Source organism: Mauremys reevesii, linkage group 11 (assembly GCF_016161935.1).
Source record: "Mauremys reevesii isolate NIE-2019 linkage group 11, ASM1616193v1, whole genome shotgun sequence".
NCBI classification, from domain to species: domain Eukaryota; kingdom Metazoa; phylum Chordata; order Testudines; family Geoemydidae; genus Mauremys; species Mauremys reevesii.
This window is the reverse complement of record NC_052633.1, coordinates 27,457,252-27,469,291: the sequence shown is the minus strand read 5'-3', so window position 1 is coordinate 27,469,291 and position 12,040 is coordinate 27,457,252. Positions and strand designations below refer to the sequence as shown.

The following is a 12,040-nucleotide window of genomic DNA, read 5'->3' as shown; positions in this document are numbered from 1 at the left end:
ATTGATGGACCTATCCTCCATGAACTTTTTTTCGAACCCCATTATAATTTTGGGTTTCACAGCATCCCCTGGCCACAGGTTCAACAAGTTGACTGTGTTTTGTGTGAAGCAGTACGTCTTTGTTTTTTAAACCTGCTGCCTGTTAATTTCATTGGGTGACCCGGGTTTGTGTGTCACAAAGAGGTAAATAACACTTCCTTATTCACTTTCTCCACACCATTCATGTTTTTATAGACCGCTATCATATCCCACCCCCCCTTAATTTTCTCTTTTCTAAGATGAACAGTTCCCAGACTTTTTAATCTCTTCTTATATGGAAGCTGTTCCATACCCCTAATCATTGTTGTTGCCCTTCTCTCTACTTTTTCCAGTTCGAACATTTTTTTTTTTTGAGATGGGGTGATCAGAACTGTATGCCGCATTCAAGGTGTGGGCGTACCATGGATTTATAGTGGCATTATGAGAACTTGTCTTATCGTCAATCACTTTCTTAATGGTTCCTAACATTCTGGTAACTTTTTTGACTGCTTCTGAACATGGAACAGATGTGTTCAGAGAACTATGATGTCATAATGACCTCAAGATCTTTTTTTTTTTTTTGAATGGTATCAGCTAATTTAGACCCCATCATTTTATATGTATGGTTGGGATTATGTTTTCCAATATGCATTACTTTGCGTTTATCAACACTGAATTTCATCTGCCATTCAGTTGCCTAGTCACCGGTTTTATGAGACCCCTTTGTAACTCTTTGCAGTCATCTTTGAACTTACCGATCTTGAGTAATTTTTGTATCATCTGCAAACTTTGCCACTTCCCTGTTACCCATTTTTCCAGACCATTTATTAATATGTTGAACAGATCCTCTCCACTGTGAAACTTGGCCATTTATTCCAACCTTTTGTTTCCTATCTTTTAACCAGTTACTGATCCATGAGAGGCTCTTCCCTCTTAAGCAAAGTAAGCATTCATGGGATAAGAGCCTGTGGTGAGGGAGCTTGTCAAAGGCTTTTGGAAAGTCCGAATATACGATATCTAAGGCTGCAATTTAGTCACAGAATCTGTGCGTTCCAAAGACCTCTGTGACTTCAGCCAGTGTTCACATGTGGAGGCAGCAACCTGTGGGGTAGCCCTGCAGCTCCTGGCCACCATGGGTGGCAGGTGGGGAGCCCCACAGCTCCCTCGGTGTTCCTGGCCACCAGGAGTGGCAGGGGGAATCCCCGCTGCTCATGGCCACCCCAGGCGACCAGGGAAACCTGCGCTGCTCTGGGCCGCCCTGGGCAGCAGGGGGGACCCGCTGGTTGGGGCAGTCCCCGCTGCTCCCATGCAACACGGGTGGCCATGGGGTATTCACCATGCTCCTGGCCACTGTGGGTGGCAAGAGGGACCCCCAACGCTCCCAGCCACTGCGGGCAGCATTGGGTATCCCTGTCACCGCAGGTGGCAAGAGAGACCCCCAGAGCTTTCAGCTGCTGCGGGCAGCAGGGAGGACCCCAGCAGTTCCCAGTCACAGCAGAGGGCACCCTGGAGCTAGCTCCCAGCCCCCTTCTCCCCCCCACACCCATTTTGTCATGGTTATTTTTATTAAAAGTCAAGGACAAGTCACAGGCTTCCATGAATTTTTCATTATTGCTCATGACCTGTCAATGACTTTTACTAAAAATATCCGTAAAAAAAACCTTAGCCTTAACTACATGCATGGATCACCCTTGTTCACACGTTATGTGACCAATGATGCTGGATTGTTAAATGTTACCTGAGTAATTCTCTTTATTCTCTACCATGGTTCAGCTTCAGAAAAACAGCTGCAAGGTGGAAATCATAATATTGGGTATTTTTTTAATTATATGGTAGATATTAGAATTTGATGGGTATAAGATATTCTTTCCAAGACAAAATTAATATTATCCAGGTGTTTGAATGACTCTGAAAATAGTAGCACCACTAAATCTTGTGTATGAAAGCTGCTCATAGCTACTAGGTAGACTAAGAATTTTCAGTTTATCCAGTGCACATAGATGAGGGAAATGGGTATAAATGTCACTTATATAGACCTATTTAGGCCTGTATGGTTTCTTCTTGTGAAACCGGGGGATCAACTTGTCCTTTTTGGTTTTCCTAATAATGAACACGCTCTGTAAGCAGTCTGTTTTGGAGATTCATAGCTCTTTTCTGAGTTTAGTAAAATTACAAATTTTATGATGGTAAGATTTAAGTTTATAGGCTTAGTGACTAGTCTCTGATTCTAAAATACATTGCCAACATGTGTCTTTCGAGAAATTCAATTGCTTGACTTATTGTTAAAATGCCTGGATGGAATAGGCTATAAAAATGTCTGCAGGCTGGCCTGTGTGGGTAAACCTTGAAGAAACTTTTATATGTAATTCTTATTCGAATAGACAACTCTTCTTGCCTCTTCCTATTTCCATCTTAAAAGTATCTCACCACAGCCCCAGTCCTGTAATCTTATCCACATGAATGAATTCTTGTGCCCAGGCAGACCCTAACGACTTAGAAATGGGACTCTGGCTGTAAGGATCTTCCTATAAAGATCAAGTGGCAGGACTGGATCCTCTATTTCCTCTGTGCTGTATAAGACAAATGAACAGGGCTTTATAAGTCACTGCCATGATTACTTGTGGTTTTCTTTTAAGACTAATTACAGAAAAATGTTGAACTTTGGCTGGCCCTAGTACCTAATCACTGGGATAAGCTGCAGGGACAGCTGGTTTCTATGCTGGGTGGGCACTCTCTTTATTCTCATTGGCAATTATATCCGTCATGACAATGAGCAAGTTCATGCCAACTGAAATCAGGCAAATGTGTGAGATTCTGCTTTGCCTGTGCAGAGGAAATGGCCTGAGAAATTGTTTCACATCCTAGTAAACATATTGGCATACACTAGAATTCACTGAAGTTCTCCTGAGTCTTGGTATCGGTGCTTTCAAAGCAGACACCCACTAACCAGTCAGATAGAGAGGCAATGCTGTAGTGAGAAGCGCAACTCCCCTTCCTCCCTCTCCGACCCCAGCCTACTGTCGAGAGAGGTGCTGGGATTTCTACCAGAGTGCTCTCCGGGAACCTGGCTTGAGGCTGTATTAGCTTTTGCCTAGTACAGCACTTCCTCTTTTGAAAGCTGAACAGCCTCCACCATGGGTTTGCATCTATCCAGCTGGTAGCCCTTGAACATTCTCTGTCCCACACTGGGTAATGCTGCCCTAGGAGGTGTTTGATAGATTTATAACCCTCTTCTAGATAGTCAGAAAGAAGAGCAACCCCTTCCTCCCTTCCCTATCTCCACCGTTGTCCTGCCTGTTGAGGACAGAAGTCTCTGCTACACTTATGCCAGCCTGCTTGGTGCTGCTTCTCTATTTCCCTAAGCTTTTTATTTTACAGTGGCCTTCCTTCCCCAGGAATAGTCCCAGGGATTGCCTCTATGCATAGTTTGCCTGAGCAACAGCAAAGTGACACCGGTATTGTCAGAGTCCCTCCTGTCCAATGGGCTCTGAAGAACAGTGAAAACTAGGGTCTTGTTGGCTTTCCTGAGCAGCAGCAGAACCACTGCAGTTAACTTGTATTTATTTACAGAATCAGGAAGAGAGCACATCAGTTTGTGCTTGGTAGGCTACCTCTGTAATGGATCAGGGCTGGGAAATCAATATTAAAAAAAGAAAACAAAACAAAACAAAACTCTGCAGACACTAGACAGCCTACAATTCACTTCTCACAATTGGCAATTGAACTTTTCAAGGCCTGCTTGATAAGTCCAAAAAAAATTGTATTAACTGTAATAGATGGATCTTACTAATGAAAACAACTATAAATCTCCGTGCTGGTATGTGCAAAATGTTTCTCTTATAACCTGCTATGGTGAATTAAGCTTCCAATTGTAACACTGTTGTTCAATATTAAGCATGATGTAATTTCTTAAATTGAAATAATACAAAACATTATTTTGACAGATCTCTGTAGATGTGAGGAGGCACAAAAGGGACAGTTTATTCTTTCGAAGTTGCTGGAACTGCTTGCAGTAAGAAATAAAAGCTGTGCGTCAATCAAGAAAACTGTTTCAATTGTTCAGAACATGCTGCTAACCTAACCTTTGCAGCTACATTTTTAGACGTACCATGGGATGCATCAAGTCCAAGAACGCTTTTCCAGGCTCAAACACTATCCTGGATGAGAGGAGCAGGGAAGGTGGTGAAGGATGCATGGGGGAGAAATCTTCACTGATTACAGTGGAGCTGGATGAGAGAGGCTCATCAAGTACCATAGTGCTGGATTATGCGCACCGGCTCTCTCATGAAATTCTTGATCAGGCTGTGAAACAATGGGCAGTGACTGAAAGCAAATATAGTGACATTCCTTTCATCGAAAGTGATGTGCCCTGAATTCCGAGGATTATCTTCTCAGTGAGCCTCCATCTGTCTGTTGAACAATTCACGTTTGGTGCTATTGCAAATAAATAAGTTCAAGCAGAAGCAGCTGTGATTTAAGCATAATTCCAACTACAGTACTATGTCTGGAAGGTCAGGGGAGCATAAAATGTCCGTTTATTCATGAGCAACTGGACCACAGCAGAATCCATTAATCCAACATCAGTTGTGATCCACTGTAGGTTGAGTGTGTTCTGTCTGCTTTGTATGTGCTGAGTCTGGTCATAATGAATGTCAGGAAAATGGATGTGCAAAACTGCTGCAACTGTAACCACCACCCAATGGTCGCAGCAACATCAACACCAAAGTTCCTTAAGGATAAGGTACGAATTGTCTTTTTTTTTAAATGTGCTGTATAAAAACTGTTGTGACAATAGGTTACTTTACAAACATGTACGCCTTGCATCTGCCTATGATCTTACGTGAGAAATTGCACGTATGATAAAATGCTCTAACGCCTGTTAAATGGGAATCGGGATTATAGACCTATAGCATAATAATTGGAATGGGTTCAGTCAGAAATTTACCTTTGATCTTTTAGGATTACCTGACTAAATGCGTGAATTGTTAATTGACCGTTAAGCCAAGGCAATGTGCTTTGTAACAGTGAAAAGTAGCAAACCAACCATATGGATTATGCTGCCATTAAATCTGCCCTTCTTAAACACATCAAAAGGAAACGCACTAAAGGCACTGATAACCTAATTATCCTGATGAACCATTTAACTGATGCCTTGGCCTCTACAAACTAGGTGAAGGGTATTGACTAATCCCTAAAAGCATAAATTAAGGTTGTTAACAACATTCATTGCTGTAGCAATCAGTTACATATGATTACTATACTCAGACCAAATATATTTAGTTTAGCCAGGAAGATGAGAGAAAATAAATATGCCCCCGAAGCTTCATTTTATTAATCAGTATAAATGAATGGCTGAGAACAGCTCGTCTAAATATGATGCTGCCTTATACTGAAATACCACTGACAGGATGCCATTTGGGGCAGCAGGCCTTTCTCATGCTACTGTGAGGGGCCATCTCTTTTATCTGTTAGTTGATTTGTCAGTCTGACTAGATGACGAAGGGCTAAAGCATTAAGGGAACTTTTTTTTTTTTAAACTAGTCTAGACTATGTGCCCTTGTTCAACAGGTTTTGTAGTCTGGCCCATTCAAGACATAGCTGGGATCTTGTAGGTTAAGCAGGAGGTGCAATGATGGATTTTGAGGACAGGCATTTGCAATATGCAATAAAGCCAATGAGCATAGTTTTACACTCAATATTCAGACAATATTCAGCTGCATGCCTTTTAGGAGCTTGGGTTCTTTGCATTTGTTTCCTCCTCCATCAAAATCCATTGTCAGTAATAAAATGCCTAGATAAGGCAGTCAATAAAGTAGGTACATATTTCCGTTCATTCAACAGGCAAATAATGGGTTTGCAATTTAAAAAAAAAAAAAAAGCTTTTCCAGGCAAGTTAAAGGCATTTGTGAAAATGTATTAACTGATACAAAAAAGGATAGTTTGAGTAATGTTTTTGGGAATTAGAATGGTCATCTCTTGCTGCTGTTAAGATTGAGCCACAATCTGTTCATGTAGGGGAGAGAGAGAGAAAATATGGATGTTTATGAAGCTGAAGCAAATTGAAAAAGGAGATGTAAGATATTTTGGGTTAGTGTATACAGGTAAATGACAATTTACCGGGCGTAAATTTCATAAATGAAGAGTAGTTTCCAATAACGCAGCCCAAGACTGACTTGACATACAGGTCTCGTATTCACACTGAAGTTAATTCCATAGATCTCACTCTACTGCTATTTAGAATATTTTCCCATGCCCTTGAAGAAAAGGAAAAACAATTTGGATCCAGTCTCTTGAATACTATCTTCTTCATATCTGTATTTTCAAATGGGCCATTGTGTTAATAGACAAAGCCTGTGCTACACCATGTTTAATCTAAATCCCATCACTATAACTGTAAAAGCAACAAAGAATCCTGTGGCACCTTATAGACTAACTAACAGGTTCTCTGCAGCATGAGCTTGAGTGGTGATACCTTCAGATGCAAGACATCAACACGGCCCTCTGATACTGATCACTATAACTGAATCTCCCTGAAGTTACACTGAGTATAGTACAGTCAGTCATGCTCTACAGGTGCCCTCATTAAAAAAGGTGATTCCAAACATGAAGTGAATTTAAAAAAGAAATGGAATAATCAGCCAGAAAAAAATGAATCCTGTCTTAATTTACTGTTTGGTTAATCAGCCTAAAAAAGGGAATCTCTTCCTATGTAAGAAAGAGAAAAGGTAGGAAAACAAATCTCTCCCTCACCTAGCATCAGATCATGCGTGGTATAGTACAGCATGAAAATATAATTTGTCCCACTGCTGACAGTGATTTTTTTTTAAATCACTATCAACTGAATTGCATAGACTGTGCATCTGCTACTCAAATGACACTTCCTCATGATTTATTTTTAAAATACACTTAGCTGTAATCTGAAATTAACAGCACTACAGTTTGAGTAGGAGGCTGGGTTTCATATTACACTTCAAATCCAATTCAGGAGGACTAGATGAAGCTTGTGTTGTAGTAAAAGCTTATTCCTATGTCAAAAGAAACCTCTTAACACCATTATTCGCATATTAAGCATTGGTTATGAAATGCCAAGAAATGAGCTACATTAGATATTAAACTGAATTCCAATTGCAGCACTGTTCCCTTTTATGCAGAGATGCTGGCAATAAAGTGTCAGTTTAACAAAGTTTGGGAAAAGGCTGCCTGTATAGATCTGTAGTTAAGTACGTTTTCATTTCCTGCTCAAGTAGCTGCACTATTTGTTAGTAAAATGCTCTAGTTAATGATGCCCTCATTTACAAATTAGTATATATTGGTTATTTCTCTTCTTCCAGTGGCCCCCTGCTGCTCTCTGGGTGCAGACAAGGGGGAAGGAGATTACTTTCATGCTTCTTTCTAGGAGCCTGACTGCTCGCTATAAGGCAGAGAGAGTTCCAGGCACTTGAATGCTCAGCTGTTTTACTGGGCTTCTTAGTCAATAAGCTGATCTATAAAAGCAGATCAATTATGTCTACACCCATAATTGGAAAGGCCAAATGGCTTAAGGAGTGAGGTGATGGAAGGAGTAGCTCATGGGCTATTCTGACTCCACCCAGTTGGGTCCACCTGATTCTTGGTGACTGTGAACAGGCTTCAGTGAGAGGTGTTTTTTTGTTGTTGTTTTTTTTTTCTTTTTTAGAGAGATGAGGCACTAGTAGGCACAACAGATAAATTCATGGAGGTTAAGTCCATTAATGGCTATTAGCCAGGATGGGTAAGGAAGGGTGGCCCCAGCCTCTGTTTATCAGAGGGTGGAGATAGATGGCAGGAGAGAGATCACTAGAGCAAGTTGACAATGCACTCCCACTGTTGAAGTCATTGCTAAAAGGGAGCAGGGAAGGAGGAAGGAAGGCTGAGCAAGAGGAACAGACTGCCTCCTTCCTTTTCGGTATTGGCTGGTCTGGCACTTCCCAGCGCCGGGATGGTAGATACACAGCTTGAAAGCAGCTTCTCTGCCAGGAGTGTGGTTTGGTTTTGTTTGTTGCTGAATTGCACCTTTCCCTGCACAAGACATCTGGGCATTAGACTTGTAGCTGAATCACATCACCCACAGCCATCCATCAGAAAGCACGTTAAATGCACAAGAATCAAAGGAGAAAATTACCCAGCTGAAGGTAAACAGTGTATGAGACAGAGCTAACGGAATACTTAAGTTTACCGATGCTATGAACTACGCTCTACCTACAAATACCACCTACAATAGGCCCTCTACTAAAATTGTCTCCTACTGCTAATCCTTTCCATATCTGAATCTCCTACCTGTGACTTCCAAACCTGTTCTCCTCCCCTACTTCCTGACAATTCACAGCGCTCTCAAACAACCCAGAGTGCTACTTTAGCCGTGTCTGACAGGAACAACACTTTCTAAGACATCAGCACTTCAGGCAACCACAGAGCAGATGAAAAATAGGCCCAGGAGCACTAGGGGCAGCCGTGTACATAGCTGCATAGCAGGAAAACAATTTGACTTTTTAGCCATTTAAGTTTTGTAGGACACTGACCTTTGCAAATGATGCCTGTGTCCTTAAGACCATAGGACAGTATTCTAAAGTCACCTCCCAGAATTTTGCAGTATTTTTGGTAAGGATATTGCTACTGTCCTTCACAATAAAGATAAAGGCCTCTACCTAAGTATCTTAAATGAAATTACACAATACCCACTCAATAGTAGTTTGGTTTTAATGGTAGTATAATTTTGATGATCGAGATGCAACAGTGGCTCTACAACAAAAGTTGCAACTAGTTTTTGCCTTTGAGATTGTATATTGAAGGACTCGCGTGACAGGCACATGTTTTGGAAAAATATTTTAAGGATTCTTTTTCATTAGTTATACTGTACGTTCTACAATGTCCCTGTGACTGCCCACAAAACAGTGACAATTGTATCTGCTAATGCATGTTATCTGCCTTGCTTGATGCTCTACTTTTGGTTCAATAACTACAGCACAACTTTGTAAAACTGACATTTCAGCAGCATGACAGAGCTGGATCCAAACTCTAGTATGACCATATATTTTTACAATATTTTTGTGAAAACATTTTCTTAACTGAATAAAATTAAGTTGTAATTAATTGCTTGTAAGGTTTTTATTTGATTAAAATACACATTACATCCCGTTCTGAGTATATTAATGTATACATACAAAATCTTGCAATGCCAGCAGTGTGCTCTGTACTTTGCAAGCAGAGAAGGCATGATTCCTGCCTCAAGGAGCTCAAAATCTTGGCCTCGTTTATTAAACACATAATAGATGACTATTCCATTATTCTTGTGCAAAATGTAACAAACAATTTTGCTGAATAAATGAACTTACCTCGTTACTTCCGAGCGTATAATCATTTAAAGTTTTGGTGGTTCTTTTTTTTGAAAGTTTTACCATTAATAACAAAATGTACCTCATTATTCTAACTGGCAGCTGGACTGAAATTTTACCACTGCACTTTAAAGGCGAGGCCACTGAGTAGAGGAGCTATTAGTGAATAGTCAAGACACCAGTACTTTCTGGCTCTCTCCCTTAATTATTTGCACCAAGAGATTACACGTCAATTAGCTGCCTAAATTATGTAGCGTGTAGGGCTAATTGCTGCACACCTTTGAGCACCTTGTAAACAATTCTGTGGTCTCTTTCTGCTTTGTCATTCTACTTTATTTTGGCAGTGCCAATTACTGAACACATTTGTTTGAATAAAAGCTCTTCCCCTTTCATCTCATTTTCCTCCTCTTGACTAAAGTCTTCAGAGAAGTCAAAAACTTACATTTGTGATGACCTTGTCTACTGCCATAGAAATAACTGGAAAAAGAGTTGCTGAAGTTTAACCTGTCAAAGTAACTATAAAAAACATAGTCTCCATTTTGAACAAAGAGAACATAGATCAGTGGCCATGTATGACATACAGAATCGTGGAAATGTTAATTGTACATAATAAGGATATAATTGCATCCATTGGCTCTGGTTATATTGTGGAACTTCAGGGCATTATTAACATCAGCGGAAGCCTGAGATGGAACAGCAGCTTTAATGCACATTTGAGGAGGGCTTTTTATTATATGATTTAAAAAAAGTTCCCTGGTCCTTTTTCCCCCCTTCCTTCTCCTCTGCTCTCATTTTCTATTATCAAGTTGAAATAGTTGAGCTAGCTGCAGCTTTTAGCAGCACTGACGGGCTTTCTAATCAAGCTCTTAAATCTGGGAAACTTCATAAACTCCAGTTTTTCTTTTTATTAAGAAAGTGAAAATTACACACTAGCTCTGGAGCATGAATGTTGCAGCCAGACAGCAGTTTTCAGTCATTTTAAATAATGTTTTGATTAGAGTCTTTCCAATTTTTACCTTCAGCTTTTTTCCAGCTACTCTTGTTGACAACAAGTGCACTAGCCACTGGGCCTGGCAGCAGACTTGGTTTTCCTACCACTTAGTTTACATTGTATCACTTCCTTTGCATCCAGCCCCAGGAACTGGGCTAAGCAGGGAGAACTCAGTAGAACCTGTATGGGGGACAGAAGCAGAGCCACTCTGCAGCTGATACTTCAGTCTAAGGACTGGAGTAGGCTTCTAAGCCTACCCATACACTCCCCACATCCACTAGTTGAGGGAATGGACTAGGTCATTGGTTTTCAACCTGTGGTCCATGACCCCTGGGGGTCTGTAGACTATGCCTAAGGGGTCCACACCTCCATTTGAAACTTTTTATGGGTCAGCAAAAGAAAGTTTGAAAACCACTGGACGTGAGGATCCCTGTAGCAATGTATTCTCTAGTCCCTCTGCTCACATGATCTAACCATACACCGTTTAGGGGTGTGCACCCCTTCCTTAGCCTCCACAAATCCTGCCCTTGTCCCCATGCAGTAGATCTTCCTTGTTAGGCTGCATGTGGCCCTTATACACCTGTGACATTGAGACAGAATGATCACTTATTGGTCAGTACAGCTAAATTGCAATCATGCATTGTCACGTTCATCCGTGCATGACTGAAGTTAACAGAGCTGCAGCTGCTGACACAGTGAATTTGGCCCTCAATGTTCACCACACTTTGAGGTAATTATTCCACCACTGAATTCAACTGTCATCACAAAACCAGGGAAAGTTCACCAGTGATTTATCAAGTCAAGGTAAATGCCTTGTTATGCAGGGTATCTTTATAGAGATTAAACGGTAAAAATAACCTAAAGTGTGGTAAATGGCAATTATATTAAAAAATACCATTAAAACTGGTCAGCTCTGTAAAATATTATTCATACAGTAGGTTGGCTGACAATTTCATCTGTAAAACTGGATTTCCATTCCAAACAATGAAGCTGTATCAAATACTAGGTCATAATACTGACCTGATGCTAACTCAGTAGCATAGCAACTTCTGTTTACTTTGGTATTACTGAAAATACTACCCACTACCAAGCACACTCACATACATGGCATTTTCATCTGTAGCTCTGAGTGCTTTATGAAGTTAAACATTTTTATCTACACTTTATAAAGGAGAAACTGAGGCACAGAACCAATTTAGTGGATCAGTAGTAGATCCTAGACTACCCAGATCTCCCGCCTCCCAGTCCCATACACTAATCACTGACCCAGGCTGCCTCCTCAGCATCACCCCACTAGACTAACAGATGTCTCCAAAAATCAAATGTTCTTTATTACATAATAGCAATTAGTAAAAAGCTTTTTCTTGAAGTAATTTATTCCCCTGATTCAGTTTTCTCCTTATGGTACTACAGACACAGTAAAAACTACAGACTATGCATCTCAAGCAGATTAGACCCAAGAGTGTTACCATACCTCCATCAAAGTCTCTGCAGCGTTATTAATTTTTGTATCCTAAAATTATACAGATGAATATACCCTTGATAGGCTTGTACACCCTCATTATAATTTGAGATCGCTGTTTCCCAATGACTTAAAGCAGTTGTCCACAAATTCATCTGTTACTTCTTCTAAGGTAGCTGGCTTCCATTTTGGGACTTGGTTTTTGTCAATCAGCACTAT

The 12,040-nt window shown here is 40.6% G+C and overlaps 1 protein-coding gene and 1 long non-coding RNA gene across 2 annotated transcripts in view; one reads left to right on the top strand and one right to left on the bottom strand.

Moving 5' to 3' along the window:
• Positions 1–4,059, top strand: part of LOC120374297 — a 56,262-nt gene extending 52,203 nt beyond the window's left edge. The window contains exon 5 of the long non-coding RNA XR_005585990.1: positions 3,963–4,059. This is a non-coding gene — a long non-coding RNA (uncharacterized LOC120374297). The remainder of the gene's footprint in view (positions 1–3,962) is intronic.
• Positions 4,060–8,783: 4,724 nt separating this feature from the next.
• The window catches only part of HIBCH (3-hydroxyisobutyryl-CoA hydrolase), a 93,495-nt gene continuing 90,238 nt past the window's right edge, over positions 8,784–12,040 (bottom strand). The window contains exon 14 of the mRNA XM_039493714.1: positions 8,784–12,036. Within this exon, the coding sequence (XP_039349648.1) occupies positions 11,921–12,036 (116 nt within the window). The 3' untranslated portion in view covers positions 8,784–11,920. The remainder of the gene's footprint in view (positions 12,037–12,040) is intronic.